Source organism: Pleurodeles waltl, chromosome 5 (assembly GCF_031143425.1).
Source record: "Pleurodeles waltl isolate 20211129_DDA chromosome 5, aPleWal1.hap1.20221129, whole genome shotgun sequence".
NCBI classification, from domain to species: domain Eukaryota; kingdom Metazoa; phylum Chordata; class Amphibia; order Caudata; family Salamandridae; genus Pleurodeles; species Pleurodeles waltl.
In genome coordinates, this window is record NC_090444.1 from 740,437,082 (window position 1) to 740,457,784 (window position 20,703).

Genomic DNA, 20,703 nt, shown 5'->3' on the forward strand with positions numbered 1-20,703 from the left:
TTTTCTATGGAAACTACATCTTAACTATAACTACCTACTGGCGAGACCATGAATTATGCTGTATGTATTATTGTGATAAAATGTTGCCCACACCATTAGAGTTATGTAATATTACCACAGCTTCGATCCATATTGTTGCAAAGGAACTTAGCCCATTCAGGGCGCAATTGTCGGAAAGAAGAGAATGCTGTAGAATCTTCATAAATACTGGTTATTATATTTCCAATTAATTTTGTTTTTATTTTTCAGTATCATAATGAGATAAATCATTGACTGGCACTTGTATAGTGGATTATGACAATACGTCATTATTATGATTATATAATAGAGTTCAATTTTGTTTATGCAATTACATGAATTGTTGAATTTATCATGTAATGAATCATGTGATTAATTATAGGTTGAAATGGGATTACTAGTGAAAAGATGATGCCCACGTGATTTTGACCAGAATGTATTGCCAAGCAATATAGTCCGTTATTCATGTTTGTGAATAGGGATGATAATGGATATGTTAAAAGCAAGATCAAATCTCAGCGTTGAGAGGCACTGAGCAAGGTCGTTAGCCGAAATGCGCTGTCTTGTCGTTATTTTTCCTGAATTGGTGGTGTAATAAATCTATGGCGACAGAATTCGACTCAGTGAGTGCTTGGGAACTTTTTGGTTAAAAAACGTATATATATATATATATATATATATATATTTTTATGTATTTTTTTCACTGAAAAAAACAAAGGTTGGAGGGACGTTATAGTTAAGGAATAATTTTTGTTTTTAAAACATAGAAATTCACTGAAAAATCCAAAAGCTACAGGGATGTTATAGTTAGCTTAACACTTCAAACCTACAAAACCAGTGAGATTCAGCACTTTTGCCCCCATAATGCACTGCTTGTGACCTCACATATTACATCACTCATGACATGGTCAGTGACATGACTGATGACATCACTGGTGGCATCTAAAATGACATCAATGATGACATTACAGATCACATCATCCAATAAGTGTAAATGCCTGTATCAATGTATGAATGGATATGTGAGTGGTTGTGTGGATCAGTGAGTGGTTGAGTCATTTGCTCTAAGGGACCATGAGTGGATTTGTGTTTTTTTCAGTGAATTTCTATGTTTTAACAAACAATCTATTTCCTAAACGTCCCTATACCCTTTGTTTTTTGTGTGAATTTGTATGGTTTATTTTTACGTATAGTAATTTTCATTACTATACGTTAATCCAACCACTGCTGCACACGGCCTTTGGCCGTGCACAGCGGTGACCAGGCCATGAGGCCACCCCCTTATAAGCACCCAGACTTGCACGTCCTTCCCCCGTGTGCAGGGAAGGTTACCCACAAGACCTGGCCTGCAGCCAGACCCTGCAGCTAACTCTCCCTAACCACTCAACCCCATGCTGTACATGGGCTTTTGGCCGTGCGCGGCACGGCAAACTTTGTCTAAGGCCTCTCTGGGTGAGAGAATAGATGTGAGAGGGTGTATCTAGGGTGAGAATGGATGTCAGGTTGTCTGTCTGGGTGTGAGAGTGCGTACATCAGTGTTTTAGTGGGAGCGTCAGTGTGTGCACAGGTCTGTGAGTGTGTACATGAAAGTGTGAGTGGGTCTGTGAGTGGGTGCGTAGCTGTCTGAGTGGGAGAAATTAATAGAAGAAGAGAAAGAGAGAAAGAAATTGAGAAGGAAAGAGAGGAAGATTTGTTAGCCTTTAATATCTCAAATAGTTAGAATGAGATATTTGTGCTCAATTTAAAATTAAAAAAATGTATTTATTATTTTGAATAAAATATTTTTTTATTTAAAAAAATGGTAATGAGTCCAGCTGGACTTGAACCCCCAAAGCTCAGTGTGAAGGTCTAGCAACCTTCACACTGTGCTTTGAAAATTATGTGTGTTTTGTTTTTTAATTTAAGCCCTTTATGTGATATCTGGGACTGTGTGGGAGCCCTTAAGGATTCCCCAGTGGTCCCTCCTTATTGATTGATTGATTTTTTAAAACTTTTAATAATAAACAGCCCTTGTGGGGTACCTGACACTGCAGGGGAAGCCTTAAGGCTGGGCACCCCTGGGACATAGCAGGAGCCGGCCCTGGGGAGTGGCAGTCCCCAGGGCCATCAGTGGCTCCACGAGGGTGGTGGTCCCCAGGGCTAATGGGAGTCCCAAAGGGTCCCCTTTTTCTTTTTTTTATTATTTGCCCTGGGCGTGGTGGTCCCCAGGGTGCGGGGCACAAGCCCTCATATTTCATTTGTAAAATGCCCCAGGAAGATGGTGGTCCCCGGGGCAGCAGAGGGAGCCAGAAGCCTCCCCCCCCCACAGTTCTAAACAAATGCCCTCAGGACTTCGCCCACCCGGGGGCTTCATGGTAATGAATCGTGGGAGTCTGTTATTTTATTTTTATGTTATGGCAGATCTGCCACGGATTCTCCTGTAAAATCAAAAACAAAAATGCCTTTTAGCCCTGGATGTCCCTGTAGGACCCAACCACCTGAGCTAAGGGGTCAGGGTGTTCGTACTCTGGACCCTTATATATTTTTTAATATTTATTTTTGAGTCTCGGCTTCAGCTGAGTACCAAGATGGCTGAAAACACTTCTGTTGTGGAAGTGTTATCAGCCAATCAGATCTCAGATCAAGATCGTTAGGGTTGCGAATCCATTGCGTCCAAATTTGGATTTCTTTAAATTTCTCAACAACTACTGGATGGATTTACACCAAATAACAAAATGGGCTCATTCTGGACCAAAAGCTACCTTTCTGCCAAATTTGGTGTAATTCCATCCAGTGGTTTTTGTGCTATCGCTGTTCAATTTTTCCTATGGGAATTAACATTGAAAAACCTCTGAATTTCACCCCCTTTATCTCGGCCCCTGCTTGACTGATCACCCTGACAATTTCCAGACAGCAGCTCACATGACTATCAAACCTTTGGGGAAAGTTTTGTGGAGATTCGTCTAGCGGTGCCAAAGATATAAGCAAGGAAAAAACAGCTTTTTCTATACAAACTAGGTCCTAACTATAACTACCTACTGTCAGTAGGCAATATATATATATGTAAATATATATATATATATATATATATATACCCTCAGTGGAAGGACCAAAATTGAATTTTTCTGGGGAAATGCGCCTGTATCACATGGAAACAAGAGTAGTACAAAACAGAACAGGCACAAGGGCACAAGTGTATCCCAGAGGAAGAGGAAGGAGCAAAAGATGAGGAGGAGGATAAAAGATGAAAGTTTAACAGTACAGGAAACTTTGGTGTTCAATCTCTCCTCAAAAAAACTTAACCATAAACATTTTCAATTATTGAACAAAGGGAGTAAGCTTCTGTCCGACCATAAATATGGATCTAGCAACTGCTAGAATTTACCTATATAAGTTTTCTAGGAAACTAAAATTGAAAACATTTTACACACTAAAAACTCAGAGACAAAAGGAGATTAAATCCTAAGAGATCTCTCCTCTGAACACAGCTGACCTGGGACCATTGCAAATCCTTTCGGCTCTAGAACAAGAATCAGAGAGAATTTCAGAGGAACCAAATTATAAAAACTTATCTGATTATGAGCTGTGTCGTACATTAGGGTACCAACGGATGCAACTACTCCTAGCCAATGCAGACTTAAATCACAATATTGCCCTCAACTCCTGGCTGGTAATAAAATAGATATATTTCAAGAGGTAATGACAGATGGACTAACAAAGATGGCCTTGGGATCATCAAAAAATATGGACATATGAACATGACGCAGGAAGACTGGATAGCATTAAAAGACTTCCAAGAAGACAACACAATTGTTATCAAACCATCGGACAAAGGAGGTAACATTGTGGTGATGGATTGTATGGACTATATTAAAGAATGCCTCCCATGCCACTGGATTCAAGCTAGCCGGTCCCAGGATGCTTGTTTTCAGTCCAGGGAATATCTGGCATAGCAGTTCGGGCTGGACTGTTCCCATGGGGAACAGGGTCAAGACTGATTTGCATATGGCTGGGTCCAAACTGGAATGGCATGGGCAGCAAAAAAACGATGGATTTAGGCCCAGATCACTGTAGTGGGGGTGAATGTTGGACATTGTTCAGCATTCCGTCCATCACTTGTTGTTTTTGCTTTGTCGCCCTAAGTGGGAAGGGTATGCCCAGACGTGGGTCCCGTGCTTCCCATGCCACTGGATTCAAGCTAGCCTTGCTGATGAGGGGTAAAACCCCGAAACCGGTCCCAGGATGTTTGTTTCCAGTCCAGGGAAGACCTGGCCTAGCAGTTCGGGCTGGACTGTTCCCATGGGGAACGGGGTCAAGACTGATTTGCATATGGCTGGGTCCAAACTGGAATGGCATGGGCAGCAAAAAAACGATGGATTTAGGCCCAGATCACTGTACTGGGGGTGAATGTTTGACAATGTTCAGCATTCCGTCCATCACTTGTTGTTTTTGCTTTGTCGCCCTAAGTGGGAAGGGTATGCCCAGATGTGGGTCCCGTGCTTCCCATGCCACTGGATTCATGCTAGCCTGGCTGATGAGGGGTGAAACCCCGAAACCGGTCCAGGGAAGACCTGGCCTAGCACTTCGGGCTGGACTGTTCCCATGGGGAACAGGATCAAGACTGATTTGCATATGGCTGGTCCAAACTGGAATGGCATGGCAGCAAAAAAACAATGGATTTAGGCCCAGATCATTGTACTGGGGGTGAATGTTTGCCATTGTTCAGCATTCCGTCCATCATTTGTTGTTTTTACTTTGTCGCCCTAAGTGGGAAGGGTATGCCCAGACGTGGGTCCTGTGCTACCCATGCCACTGGATTCAAGCTAGCCTGGCTGATGAGGGGTGAAACCCCGAAACCGGTCCCAGGATGCTTGTTTCCAGTCCAGGGAAGACCTGGCCTAGCAGTTCGTGCTGGACTGTTCCCATGGGGAACAGGGTCAAGACTGATTTGCATATGGCTGGGTCCAAACTGGGATGCCATGGGCAGCAAAAAAACGATGGATTTAGGCCCAGATCACTGTACTGGGGGTGAATGTTTGACAATGTTCAGCATTCCACCCATCACTTGTTGTTTTTGCTTTGTCGCCCTAAGTGGGAAGGGTATGCCCAGACGTGGGTCCCGTGCTTCCCATGCCACTGGATTCAAGCTAGCCTGGCTGATGAGGGGTGAAACCCCGAAACCGGTCCCAGGATGCTTGTTTCCAGTCCAGGGAAGACCTGGCCTAGCAGTTCCGGCTGGACTGTTCCCATGGGGAACAGGGCCAAGACTGATTTGGATATGGCTGGGTCCAAACTGGAATGGCATGGGCAGCAATAAAACGATAGATTTAGGCCCAGATCACTGTACTGGGGGTGAATGTTTGACAATGTTCAGCATTCCGTCCACCACTTGTTGTTTTTGCTTTGTCGCCCTAAGTGGGAAGGATATGCCCAGACGTGGGTCCCGTGCTTCCCATGCCACTGGATTCAAGCTAGCCTGGCTGATGAGGGGTGAAATCCCGAAACCGCTCCCAGGATGCTTGTTTCCAGTCCAGGGAAGACCTGGCCTAGCAGTTCGTGCTGGACTGTTCCCATGGGGAACAGGGTCAAGACTGATTTGCATGTGGCTGGGTCCAAACTGGAATGGCATGGGCAGCAAAAAAACGATGGATTTAGGCCCAGATCACTGTACTGGGGGTGAATGTTTGACAATGTTCAGCATTCCGTCCATCACTTGTTGTTTTTGCTATATTAAAGAAGCCAGGTGACAACTGGAAGACAGGGAGAACTATAGTAAATTGGAAAATAACCCATAGAGATACACATTGGAGATTACCATCAGAAGCTACAAGTATGGCTGGGCAAGGGACTATTAGAAGAGGAAGAATATAGATACCTCAGAACTGAACATCCGATTATCTGTACAATTTATTTTTGCCAAAAATACAGAAAAACAAGTTCAACCCGCCTGGTCGTCCAATTGTAAGTTCCATTGGATCATTACTTGAAAATACCTCTAGATTTATAGATATCCTCTTGTTTCCATATGTCTCGAGTCTTCCATCATATTTAAGGGCTTCCATGGATTTCTTAAATAGGATTAATAACATACCATGGAAAGACAACTACATAGTGGCAACGATTGACGTAGTCTCCCTTTACACTTTGATAAGGCATGAAGATGGTTTGGAAGCATGTTGATTCTTTTTTAGATTTAGATCCATCAGTTTCTTAGAGCACACTGAGATGTTATTGTTAATGCTGCAATATTGTCTGACCCACAACATCTTCACATTTGATGGAAAGTATTATTTACAAAAATGAGGGTTGCTATGGGGGCTTCCTTTGCGCCAACATATGCAAATCTCACAATGGGATTCAGAAACAGTATGGCAAGACAAAAATCAAGAAACATTAGAACATATAATCTTATGGGTACGTTATATTGATGATCTTGGGAGAACAGGAGATTTTAGTGCATTTTATAACTTCCCTCAATAATAATCCCCAACATCTGAAATTTACCTATGAGATCAGCAGTACGGAAGTAAATTTTAAAGATATTGGGGTTTATATCAAAGATGAAAAAGTCTGTACAAGAATGCACAGAAAACCAACTAGTGCAAGTAGTCTACTACATGCGAGCAGTGGACACCCTAAAGCTCTAAAATGGAGTGTTACATATGGTGAGTTTTTAAGAGTGAAATGTAATTGCTCAGAAGATGCAGAACTGAAAACCCAAATGGATGACACGTATGAGATGTTCTCCCACAGAGGGTACCCCAGATCAGTCCTAATTGATGCTATGGAAAGGGCAATGAAACGTAAAAGGGATGAAGTATTGATACCGAAGAAAGAGATAACCACGATGGATCAGGAAATAATGACGTGAGATACATCATGAGGTTTGATGCAGCTAGCCAAAAGACCAAGAAACTGCTGGAAGACAATTGGAAATTGTTGTTACTAGATAGAACATTACATAAGGCATTGTCTGATCACCCACGATCACCTATAGGAAAGCACCATCATTGGGTGACCCTTTGAAGAGAAGCTATGTGATCTCTCAAAATAGATGTGGATCTAATTGGCTAATGCACAACCAAAAAGGCTTCTGGAAATGAACAAAGAGCAAAGCATGCATGTCTGGAAAAAACACAACAACATTTAAAGTAATTAATGGTAGAGTGATGCAAATTATAGAAAGAATAAACCGCGATACCGCATATGTGATTTATGTATTAGAATGCATCTGTGGAAAAAATATTTAGGCAGTACTGTGAACAAACTGAAGTTTCGCATATTACAGAATCTCAGAGCAATTAACAACAAGGACCCCACATATTCAATGGCTAAACATATTTGGGGACAACATCAGGGTGAACACAGAGGACTAAAATATTATGGCATTCAACATATAAAGCCCAGTGCCAGAGGAGGATATCATGAACTGATATTACGAAGAATGGAATCCAAATGGATTATCCTAGTTGGAACTGAGATGCCATGGGGCCTGAATGTGGATTCAGAATTACATAGACACCTATAGTGGACATTTAAATGTGTGGACTAGTTAACATCACCAGGAATCAAGGATAGTTCTTGGGAACACATGATGCACTTTATAAATGTGAAAGTGGGTTCGCATAGACATCTATAAAGGACATCTAATATGTGGGTATAAAATCAGGGAGAGTTCTTAAGAATATGTGATGCACCTGCACTTTATCACTTTATAAATGTGAATGTAGAATTACATGGACACTTATAGAGGATAATTAATATGTGTGGATTGAATTAGTCTTTAAGCACAATATGCATTATGCCTTTGCACTTTATAGTATAAGAATAGTATATCCCCCTCAACTGAAGGACAGTTCTCTACAACATTTGATGAATCTGCACTTTATATCAATATCAGCTACCCTTATCCTCTTTCCTTATGGGCACTTGAACATAAGATGCACTTGCACTTTTTGGTAACCGCATGTAGAGATTATGGGTAATTGTGACTAATGTGTATTGGTAGGATTGTTTCTCATAATTATGTTTTCATGATAAATAAAAATAATGTGTTCCTGATGAATTTAGAAGGTTTAGAAAGTATTGATTATGGGTTGGATCAGAATAGGAGTAGGTACTTTACCAGAATAAGGATTCTCATTCAGCCATTTTGATGGTAATCTGAAATTCAAATATATGAGTCAACTGAAGAGGCTGGTAATGGGGTTGAGAACATTAAATTGGAATCTAATTTGACATGTTTTTGTATGCCTTGTTAAAAAGTGAGCTTAAGGTACTTTATCCTTTTAGGTTAAACAATTGAAACTAGGTATTAAAACATGGACATGAGGAATCATGAATGGTTATGATTATTCTAAATAGTCTCACTGCCATCAGAGAGGAAAAAATAAAAAAAGAGAACGAATAACACTGAAGGGTACCCACACAGTTTAAGTCATTAGCAATCAACCAGAAACTAGATTTTAACTGGTAGATGGGGGGTGGTCACATGGTTTAAATACACTCTGGTTGCGTGTAACTCTAAGGCCAGTAGAAGGCTCAGGCCGAAACGCGTCGCCATTTGTCTTGGATTTGCACTCAGCACTTTATACTTCATGCATTGGAATAAATGGAACTGTTTGGTTTCAAATTGGTGGTGCCGTTGTCAGTTTTATTTACGAGTGAATCCAGGGAAGACTGGAATGTGACAGTGGAATGCCTATTTAGCAAATCTCTCTCTCTCTCTCTCTATATATATATATAGATATATATACAATTAACACCCTTTACATGAAGTTTGCAAAGAAGAAAGCAGGGAACGGTCCAAGACTGTTCACCTCAAATTTCTGCTTTTCTACCAGAGTTTTTAACCATAGGATTAGCATAGTGCCATCCAGGCCAAGCTAGAAAAGTGAGAAGGTCTGTTCCCATTTTTACACCATAGAATAGATTTTAGGCATAGAATTAGATAGTGCAATCCACATCAAGCTGAAAAATTACAGAAGCCTTTTACCACTTCAGGCACAGTATTACACCATTGGATTGGTAAAATACCATCCAAGCCAGCGTAAACAAATAAAAGCAATCCCAGAAATATTCTTTGCTCTCATTATAGCTCGTCACAGAGACATGAGCTTTGTCCAGACACAAAGAAGCATCATATATAAGTCAAAGCAATACCCTTTCAAGGTGAGAGTACTGAAAATGTTATGCAAAAAAGGTAGCAGGGAACCATAGGTAGTTCTCATGTTTTAGGTGAGCTGAAAAATGACAAAAGCCTTTTACCACTCCTGGCACAGTATCACAGATTTGAATCAGTAAAATACTATCCACGCCAGCATAAAATGAATAAAATCAGACCCTGACATGTGGTTTGCTCTTCCTGGTATGTATAGTGTAGATGTCTTCTTCAAAGCAATTCATTTAACCTGATTTGACCAGATATCGATATTCATGGTGCAGGTTGAAAAACAAATAGAGTCTGGGGCTCCTTAATTAACACTGAAGGTAAAAATCATGTTCTTGTAAAAGGATAATTTCTGCTTGCTATCACTTAGTTGTCATTTACAGTAAGCAGAGATCTCTTTCTGGATGATCATCTGTTAAGCTGAAATGCTGAGCCTCCAGTACAGCTCCTTATTTTGAAGCCTTTGGGCCTGATTTACAGAAAGACAGACAGGTTACTTTGGCACAACTGTATCAGATATCCCTTCCACCTAATTAAACATGCATTATGTCCTATGTCACAGATAATAATGCAGATGGGATATCCATCACATTTATATCAGAGTAACTAGTCTAGCATACTCTAAATTAGGCCTGTATTTCTTTATCTTTTCAAAACCAACAAAATGTACTCAATCTCAATGATTGGCCCCAAGATACTACTTCAAAATGGTCAGTGAATATAGGCACAGAACTCCTGATATTAGGTCGAGAGTTTTACATACTATTTCTTCCTGAACTGCTAGGATGCATATGCCCACCCATACAAAAAAGGGGAGATGGCCAACAATTCACCATTTACCACCTTGGATAACCATACCAACCATTCTATAAGTTATCATTAAGTAAGGGCCATGATTACAGTTTGAAATGTGGCAGGGAGTCTAATAGTAGATGAAGGTAATTTGATATGTGATGCCTTGTTTTTAAATATAGAAATTATGTTAATATAAATTGACACACTATGCACGAATGTGGATGATGGAGTGGCCCCTAGGTGGCCAAAACTAGTTCCTCCAGGTGAAGTTCACTGGTGGCTATCCATAGGAGAGTTGTCTCTTGTTAGGTAGCCCTATGAAAATTGACTAAATATCAGCACCAAATCTTCTTTAACCTTTTCACACTCCAATCTTTACAGCTGTTAATATTTTGATTACTGCTTGGATTTTAGATACTGGATACTGGAATTCCCAGCTGAATTCAATCTGGACCTTGGTTTAATCGGCCGGACTGAGGAGTTCCGTGAAGTGGCCAGCCAGCTGGGATGCGAAGAACATATCAAGCTGATTGACATCTCAAGCATGTAAGCTATCAGCTTGTAATGTTGTGGTATGAAAACCTGATGACCTAGAAAAGAGGATCCTTACCTGTTTGTTATTCAAAACTATGGCCCTCATTACAAACATGGTAGTAATGACCACCCCACTGACTGTGGCGGTCATTACCTCAAACGGCATTGCGCTTCAGACCGCCATATGAAGAACACAGTAGTGAACTGGCTGAAAAGCAGCCAGTTCACTACTACCCACCGCCAGGCCAGATTTGACCTCCGGGCCGACAGTAGGCACTTTTGACCCGGCGGTGGAGGCCATACCGACGGTGGGATAATGTTCCCATTTCCACCAGGGATTTCCTGGCTGGATACCCCACCAGATAATCCCTGGTGGAAAGCATACAGGTGACAAGAATTTTCATTCCTGTCACCTGTATGTGACACACCATGCCCCCCCCCTAGCCACAACCCCCACCCATCCCTCCAGGTCCATAGAACCACCCCCACCCGAACCTTGAAAACGACTCCCCATCCCTCCTCCCTCCAATCTCCCTGTAGGCCTCCCCAACCCCCCTCATCCCCCACCATCCCCGCCCACCTCCATACAGGTCAACCCCAAACCCCCACATCCACATGCACCCATATTCCTACATTCACACACGCATTCATACAAGCAAACACACATCCCCCTTCACAAACATACATGCACACCCCTATGCACTTACTCAACACACACACACCCCTCCCCCTTCCCTCTCGGATACCACTTACCTGTTGGTGGCGCTGCTCCGGGAGGAAACTGGCTTCTTGGATGCTGCTCTGCTGGCATCGCCATACCTCCACTCCATACACCTCCACGCCAATGACTGCATCGTTATAGGCATGGCGGTGTCTGGACTGACGTGGCGGTGAGGGTGGAGCAGCATCCACCCCTGCCACCGACCGCCAGCATGGAGCATGGCGGCCCTCATCGCCATCAATGGCGGTGTGGCTCCATGCGTCAGAATATGGCGTGATGCCTGCCGGTGGCACTGGTGGTCTTCCATCGACTATCAGCATGGTCAGCGGCGGGCTATCCCGCCATGTTCATAATGAGGGCCTATGCCTGTTAATGATATACCCATCCCAAAATATTATTTCAAGTTTTTGACACTCCATGAACACATCACAGATACACTATTATGCTTAACTACTTAGTGGAGCTAGATGGGGGAAGTATATGGTGTGAGACTAATTGATGTGTTCAAATACAGCATATTCAACTGCTTCTTTAATGCTTTTAACTATTTTGAAGTACTTCACTTACATTAGATGGGCAGTCACTTAATTTGAAGGCATATGTCCCAACTAACATGTTCTGTTTTGTGTATTCATAAAGCATTGAACTCATAACAGTGTTCCTGAGCAAAATCTAAAACAAGACCAGTGTGCAGCTCCTTGCCACTGTCCAGTGAACTTAGAGGCAGCTAGGATGGCCCTGTGAAGGCATCCATTGCATTCTTACTAACAAAGGGAATATAGGAGTCTGACATAGACCACATATATTTTCTATAAAGAGGAACATGTAAGAATGGGTCTTTGATTGCCAGTTGATTTATTCAGAATACAGCCTCATGGTTATCTTTCTATATGTGAATATTTTGATGATGCAAATAAGCCAAAATGCTTTAATATAATACAATACTGTTTGCATATGTGGGTCACTATTTTCACCATCACTTTACAAAGTGATGGTGAAACAGTGTCCACTGGCAGAGATAGCTAGTTTGGTGCCACCACCCAAATGTGGCTTCTGTGGTCTGTGTCTACTTCCCAAGGTAGGGTGGGGGTTCTCTGAAAAATGCAGAAACTCCAACCCACTGCTCCCTGAATGCAAGCTCATGATAATTCTTTTGCCATCTTGGTTGGTTTAATGTTTCTCACTACCCATAAAATAATGTTTAACCAGTCCCAACTGGACGTGCATTAGGATCCCCATGTAACATGGGCAAATCTGAATGATAGCCCCGTCTGCTACCAGATGGGAGTTAGTACCTATTACTTGATATGGACTATGAGGTCACCTGAAACATGTGACTACACTGCCCAGTCAAATTGGAATCTTTGTGGAATGATCAGCTGAAGTGCTGCAATTCTTGCCGGTATTTCTTGCATTTTATTCATTTCTCACGCTGTTGTGTAGCCATTTTAGTTATAGCTCCATGCACGTTATTTTAGCAAGACCAGGCCTGCAGCTGTTCCCTTTGTTTATTATTTTAACAATAGCCACATTTGTGGTCTTGTTTTATTTCTCTCTATCTAGCTGTTCTTTGCCTAGGCCAGCCCTGCGTTCTTAAACAAGAAATTTTGTTCACTCTGCCTCTCTCAAGGCTGCAGTAAGATAGGTTGCTCGTAAACGTGGTAACGCTTTGTCTCTGGTATTCATAGAAACATACACATCCTTACGTAGAGACATTTTCTCAGAACATCAGCTGTTTTATTATTAAAACACTTCTCTGTCCCATACAAGTTAGAAGGAGATTCCAGCCAGATGGCCACAACTGTATGCTGATTGCTGAACGCTTCGCTACAGCTGCTTATGCAGACTTCAGGCCTTTGCTCAGGTATGGGGGATGATGTCTTCCCAGGGGAACATGAAGGGCAGAACTAGAGCTTAACATGCCGTGCTCTAATATAGCCTAGGTATGAATTAGTCCATTGACTCTAGTGACAATATGGTAGTGTTATTTCTATGCTTTACTCTCCTTGTCACAATTTTAATCCTGTCAAGCTTTATCATCCTGGTTATTGCAGTACATGATTTATTATCTAAGATGCAGTTGCTTCATTAAAACCTTATTGAAACCCATACTGCCTCTGCTTGTCCTTGTATATGTGAGACTAATGTAACTGAGAGAAACGGACAAGATCTGAGTGACCACGATTTCCCTGAGGAGTCAAATGTGTCATGCGCTCGGCTGCCCAATCATCCCTGCTCTTGGGTGGAGATGAGGCACTGCTAGTTAGCCGGAGCAAAAAACCTGGATTGGGGCAACAGGTGTCACCTGTAGTGGGTTAAGACTCAGTCTCCCACACCGCAGGCGATTCTGCCACTCTAATTCAGTAGTCTCATTAGAATAATGAGAGCCTACATGACAACACCTTGTCCCCAAGGAGTGGAGGAAAAGGTTTAGTCTGTTATTTCTGCAACCACAGCTATGCATGCTGGGGCTGGCACTTTCACTTTTGCTTTATAAAATAAATATTGACCGACATGTCCAAACTTGCTATTGAATGAAAACTAGCAGTAGCTGTATTTTACATTTTGAAAATATTTTATTTATTTTTCTTTAGTTATTAAGTGCATCATTGCCACACAGGCTTTCAGACACTGGGGCCACCTTGATGTAAAGTCAGCAGTCTGAGAAAGATTCTTGATAAAAGAGAAGATAAATATTTTTAATAAACAGAAGGGTATTATTTATGGAACCATTTTATTCTTTGCATAAATAATCCAATACCCATAAATATACTTTTTAAAATTCATGCTGTATACTTTGGCACCTCCCGCCTTGTATTTCTTATCTTTACACTCTTGTCAATTGAGCACTAAGTTTTATTTCTGTTTCTAAAAACCTTCCATTTGATATTCTTGGTAGTAATGCCTTTATCATGAGTTTTTCTCATGAGCCATACTGGCGGGAGGCGGGAAGTGGAGGTTGCTCCACCTCCACCGCCACGCCAACAGAACACCGCCCAGTGAATCACGTCCTGTGATTCGCCGTGGCGGTGTTCTGTTGGCGGTGTGGTGTCGGCGGAGCTGCCCCCATGGCTCCCGTCCCCTCCCGGAGGATCGATGGAACAGGTAAGTCAATCGTCCATTAGGGGAGGGGGTGGGGGGTGTTGGGTGTTGCGTGCCTGCATGGGGGTGTGTATGTAGAGGGGGTGTGTGAGTGCGTGTATGCTTGCGGGGGTGTTGTGTGTATGGGAATGAGTGTATGTATGTCTGTGGGTATGTCTGTATGGATGTGTGCGTGTATGTTTGAATGTGGGTGTGCGTGTCTGACTGTGCGTGTGGATGTTGGCATGTATGTCGGGGTGTGTGTGTTGGTGGTGCCTGCATGCGTGTCGGGTGTGTGTGAGTTTTGTGATGTTGGGGGTCGGGGTGGGGAGGGGTGCCCTGCCACCTTTGGGGGGTGGCAGGGGTGGTGGGGGGTGTAGGGGAGGGAGTCGGGGTGGGGGGTGGGGGAGACCCCTATCAGTGCCAGCTAAGGAATTCCCTGGCACTGATAGTGCTTACCGCCATGGATTTCATGGCGGTTCAAACCGCTGGAAATCCACGGCGGTAAGCCAGGTCCAAATACTGCCGGCGGTATAGTGACGGCCTCCGGGCTGGAGACCCAGGTCTCCAGCCCGGCGGGCGGAACAGAGAACCGGTGGATGACCATGGCGGTAACCGCCATGGTCATAATTCCCGAAGGTAAAACATTCAGCCTATTGGCGGTCTTACCTCCGGTTCTCCGCCATCTGCCAGGGTCGTAATGACCCCCATATTCTCTGTGAATGGCTCATTCCTGGAAAGATACTATATTTAGAGATAGTAAATAATGTAAACGCTCTTACCAGTTCTGCCGTGCCCTTTTCTCTTCGCATGTATCTACTCCCTCAAAGAATCCTGGAGTTGATTCTGGCTATAGCCATAGCCCCTCCTGATTCTGTCTTCCTTGTTTCATCTTTGAGGCCTTCTTCTCTAAAAAAAAATCCCTTTGCCTCCCCCTTTTTAATGGTACTAATCTCTGTTCCGTACTTCAAATGGCCCTGCTGTTTGTCTATCAGAGTAGTTTCTGCGTGTAGAGGATTCAGAGTAATTAGCTTTTTATGTTGGTCTAAAACGTTTTTCTGATTGTCCATACCAGGCTGCATATTGATTCAAAATCTTATAATGATTTCTTTTTTGGATATAGGCATGCTCTGTCGTTTGAAAATATACTTACATCATTTTATTAACTTGTACATTTCTTTTTGTTTAGTGAATCTCCATTAAATTTTGATATTTCACTCTGTACCTTTTCTTATTTCCTTTTACTGTCTCTTAATGTAGTGTTGGTAAGTATTTTCTTCTCTGTTTTTCTATTTCTATTTAAGCACTACTAGAATCTCTTCTTTTGTTTCATATATTGATTGTATCCTATCTCTGGAGCACTTGTTGGCTCTGTATTAACACCTTTCTTTAAAAAGGTTATTCTCCACAATCAGAACTGGATAATGTTTAACTGTAAACTGAAATGAATTGCGCCGGCCCTGCAGTACTCTGTCATATAATTTATCTACTATTAGGTTCTCCCTTTTTCACCTTTTTAGATTGACTAATCTTTCCATTGTTCGTTATTTTTTATATTCTCTGCATCCGTATCACCTAATAGTGAAGGACAACTTAAAAAGGACGGCCTCTTCGCAATGGCAAAGGAGTGTCGCTCCCCACTGGCTAAACCAAAAGCTGAAAGATAAAACAATATTTCTTTATCGTTTTATCTTTCAGCTACTGGCTCACCCAGCAGCATTTGGAGGGAGGGGTGGGGTGGGTCACAGGAGGTGGGAGGGAGAAGGAGGAGAGAGTGAACCTAAGTGCACATGTGTATTTGGGCAGCCATTTCAGGCAGGCCAAACACAAATGTGCACTTTGGTTTCTCAAGCCCGGCTGTGTTAAACAGCCGGGCTGAGAAACTGCTCAAACCCCAGGGATGTGTCTGAGTGGCAGTCCAAGCCGCTCAGACCAATCCTGATGCTGCTTTCATACTAGGTTTAGCATGAAAACAGTGCCAAAATTGCTATGGAGCCTGTGATGGCATCCCTGTGAATCCTGGGACACCAGAAGAGGATTGAGGCGGCAGGTGGCGGCGGCGAAGGGAAGAGGTAAGTTTATTTTTTTATTTTTTTTTATTCCCCTGTCCCCCCCCCCCTTGAGATTTGTGGTGCCCGGCGCTGCACCTTATCAGTTTTTCAAAATGCAGGATATTTCCATAGGCTACTCTGAAAACCAGGACCTATCCTTTTCTATCAAATCACTAATCTTCAACTAAAATATCAAATCAAAATCTTACATTGTTAAGAGCAAAAGCCCTTCCAAACAACAAGGCTGTAAAATAACATGAAATAATGACAGAGGTCTTCATACAGATATAAATTTTATACATTGCATAATAAAAGCTTCTTCAGGGGTAGTAAGCGCTATTTAAACACAATTACAGTTCACATCAAGCACCCGTAAATATACCATACTTTTAAAAACACAAAGGCCCTTATTAAGAGTTTGGCAGGAGGCGGAGGAACTCTTCGGGTTAGACAACTGCCACTCTGGTTTTCCACCCGCTGGCCCAGCGGGAAACTCACCACAACATTGACGCTGGCTCATAATTGAGCCGGCAGCAATGTTGCGGTTCATCATGCTTTTCACTGCTCGTAATTCAGGCAGTGAAAAGAACAACGGGCTGTCCATGGAGGCCCTGCACTGCCCATGTCAAGTGCAAGGGCAGTGCAGGGTCCCCAATGGGGTCCCCGGCACCACGTCTCTGCCATTTGCATGGCGGTGGGATCACTATGCCAAAGCCGGTGGAGAGGGGAGTTGTAATCCCCAGAGCAGCGCTGCTCGCAGCGCTGCCCTGGTGGATTAAGACCACCAGTATCGCTAGGCTGTCCACTGGTGGCAACCTGGCGGTGCCGGTGCGCGGACCATGGCAGCTCTGCCAAGGTCATAATGTGGAGCCAGACTGCTGCTTTGGCGGCGGTCCGACCGCAAGACTGGGAGTCCCAGGGCTGTCAGACTCGTAATGAGCACCATAGTGTATAACTTTCTTTTTTATCTTTACACTCTTCTTAAATGAGTACCACATTTTATTGTATCTTCAAAGACATTTGATGGCAACAAAATCTGATCACCAACAAGTATAGCCAGCTAAAAGCCACAATAGCAGTTATTTTTAAGATTGTATACTGATGACTATATAATTGCAGGTTAGATGATTACTGAAGAATGACATTCTAACAAATCAGATGTCTGGGTGTACCTTAAATGGGAACTATTAGGAATCTCCTACCCTTAAAAACACAGGAGTCAACTAGGACACACCGGGCCTACTTATGGCTACATCGGCAGCCATATTAAAAGTATGGAACTCTAAGTACTATTTTTCAAGGTATAGGACTAAATAGTGTGATGATTAATACAAATAAAAGGAATCCCTACCGCAAAAAAATGAAATATTAAAACACTGACAAATGGAGAGAAATCTCTCCATCTATGGAATTACCAGCTAGAAGGTCAATTGGACAGAAGTCTTTTTAGTAATTAAAATAAAATGTTTTGCTTATTTTACAAGATAGCAAAGGTAATAAATCTAGGGTAGGAGATATTTAAGGGAGCAGTATGGATTTTTAAAAGTATATTATATTTACCAGCATACAATGTGGATTAATTCAGCAAATACCATTTAAAATATTTTAGAAAAAGATTTTGGTGTGTATATCTCTTTTTTATAAAGGTCATTTTGTTTTATTTGCTATTGTTGCATCCCAACCTGCAGTTAGAAATTTGTTTTAAGAGACTGATCCCCTGCAACTTATACATAGCAATTTATTTAGCCTGGGCAGAAGAGACTAGGGGCCCGCTACATAAACTGCAGCCCCTGCATGTGCCACAGTTTGGTATTATACAAGGGATGCACGGCCGCTGCTTTTAATGCTAATGCAAAGGTATTGTTGGACCCAATGTGAGTTCAAAATTGTGAATATCTTGGTCAGAGTCCCATGCAAAGCAGTGACATCTGCTTGGCCTGCATGTTTCAATTGTGGTACATGCACTAAGCTAAGCTGCCTTCCAAAGATTAAGGAAAATGTTGCATGCCTAAGAGTCTATATATTGCTCTTCTTCTCCTGTTGGGATGTATTTATACCATCTTAATCACCAGGTGGGTAAGCAGTTGTGTATCATGATTAAGTTGAAGTTTGTTTTCATGATTCAGAAGCTATCCGCATGGCCAGCCTGGCCTCTGCTACCTAGCTTCCTCCCACAGATCCACGCAGGGGTCTTTGGTGTGGGCCTTAGTGCCCCACCACATTAGTGTGGTATGGAATTTACTCTTGTAGGCCCCTACTCTTGTTGGACCCACTTGTCAAGGGTTTGTCCAATTATGCAGTGTACTCAGTGTAGTTTTTTACTGTGAAAAGGTTAGTTCAAAAGGATCCCAGAGATAGGCAACATTTTCTCTACTCCATCCTCCAAAAGCAGCAAAATAATGCTGTGAGAATTTGTTCTTTTTTGCTCCTTTTTCCAAATATTCCCTAACTGTTAGCTAAACACAAAGACATCTGTAAATGCCAATATCCTTCCAGTATTAGAGTCTTAGGAGTAGTTTGTGGACCGAATAATATTAAGACTGTGGTTTAGATTGTAACTTCAACATGACACAAATATGAGGATAGCTTTATTAGAAGCATCTGGTGCTATAGGCTGTTACTTAATGCAACTTAAAAGTGGGAATTAGTATTATGTCTCCACAGGCCTGGTAGATAGCTGCAATCCTGTGCATACAAAGATGTATTGCTACTCCCAAGTATTGTTGAACTGGCCGGCCATATCTGCATCATTTACACAAAATAGCCACCATAGCCAATTTAAACTGGATAAATATCACATACTCTTCTTCAAGTACTCATCCTTGTGCTCTGTCCTGCAATTCCTCATTACATCTAGATGTTCTCACAACTGACATTATCACACTTCTTAATTTTCTGAACTCCATCCTGAACAACAAACATAGAAATAAACAACTTTGTGAAAGCATGATCAGCTCAGCCAAAGCTTCCTGATATCCTCAAGAAGTCTACAACACCAAATGATCCAAAAAGAAAGGAAGAAATGAAGGAAGACCAGCTCTTATGACAGCATACCATGAATAAATGTCCTAGTAAACACATCATCACCAAAGCTACCTTTTACAACGCAGATGTCATTCAAAGGTCCACAAAAGTACTGCCATCCTCAAAGTGGGGAATTAACATATCAATTTTAATCCTCAAACCACTTAGACCCTACCAAGCTCACACAATGCAATTTAATCAATCATTTATTTTACTAAAAGGCCAGGCATATCAGACTTCAGGTTTGTAGGATGAAGCAGGTCACAACTGTGCTCGTCATCCCAGATGCAACACCCCAATTGGGTTGCATTCAAACGTCTTTCAATTAAGACATTAACAACATTCTGACATTTTTCAAAGCTCATCTCTTGTGAACACAAAATTATGTTTTCAACCATTGTGGCTGACCTCTTCAGAAAAACATCCACACTTCCCTTAGACATAGTCTCTGCCTCCCTTACTCAAAATATCTTCTCAAATGCAGCTGATCCTTGAACTGTTAAAGAAAACAATCTTTTGGCCTGGAGATTTTGACAATTACTCACCTATTAGGTATATGCTACTCCTTGGTAATAAGATCTAGAAAGCACTCTCCATCCACCTGAAATGCCAGTTAAAGAGAAATAGCCTTCAGCAAGGTGTCATGAGGTCTGACTCCAACATAATCTAATGGTTAGTGGGATAGATAAATGTGATGTTTAATTATAATCTCTAGTGCCGGTGGAGCCCAAAGGCCTATGGAAGTAAAGACATTCAAGTGAAAACCTTTACTTTCACCACAATGTAACCAAGTATTGTAAAAATACCCAATAGTTTTTTAGAAAAATAAATAAATTACATAATTTGTCAAGAAATAATGTAATTTATTCCTCTTCCTATCAATTCTTTATTTATGCAAGTGTAAGGAGAGCCTTTCAATATCAGAAGTCAGATTTATTTTGGAATTCCTATTGAAATGTTTTTGTAGTGCTGTGGTTCCGTTTTTTTTTAGCAGGAAATGTCTCCAAGATGTTTGGTGGCTTCCACAATGTAATCACTGTAGGGTATGGCAATGGAACCCACTTTATCTGCTTCTTTTATTATGGTCTAGGCGCAGCCCTCACTTAACTGTGACCGGTCCTATGACCAGTCATGGTCCCTTCGACCATACACACTCACCTTGCTTCTGCAGCAGCTCTTGACTCTGCATATATATATATATATATATATATATATATATATATATATCTCTCTCTCTCCTCGTCATCTATGTCTGTAGCCCACTTGAACTGCAGAGAGGTCTTGATTTTTGTAGGTTCTGCCTTGACCCAGGTAGGGGCGGCCCTTTCTGG

The 20,703-nt window shown here is 42.1% G+C and overlaps 1 protein-coding gene across 2 annotated transcripts in view; it reads left to right on the forward strand.

Annotated features, from left to right (window-relative positions):
- The window catches only part of RASGRP3 (RAS guanyl releasing protein 3), a 368,221-nt gene that overhangs the window by 157,745 nt on the left and 189,773 nt on the right, over positions 1-20,703 (forward strand). For both annotated transcript variants that reach the window (XM_069234699.1, XM_069234698.1), the window contains exon 5: positions 10,376-10,507. In XM_069234699.1, the coding sequence (XP_069090800.1) occupies positions 10,376-10,507 (132 nt within the window). The remainder of the gene's footprint in view (positions 1-10,375; positions 10,508-20,703) is intronic.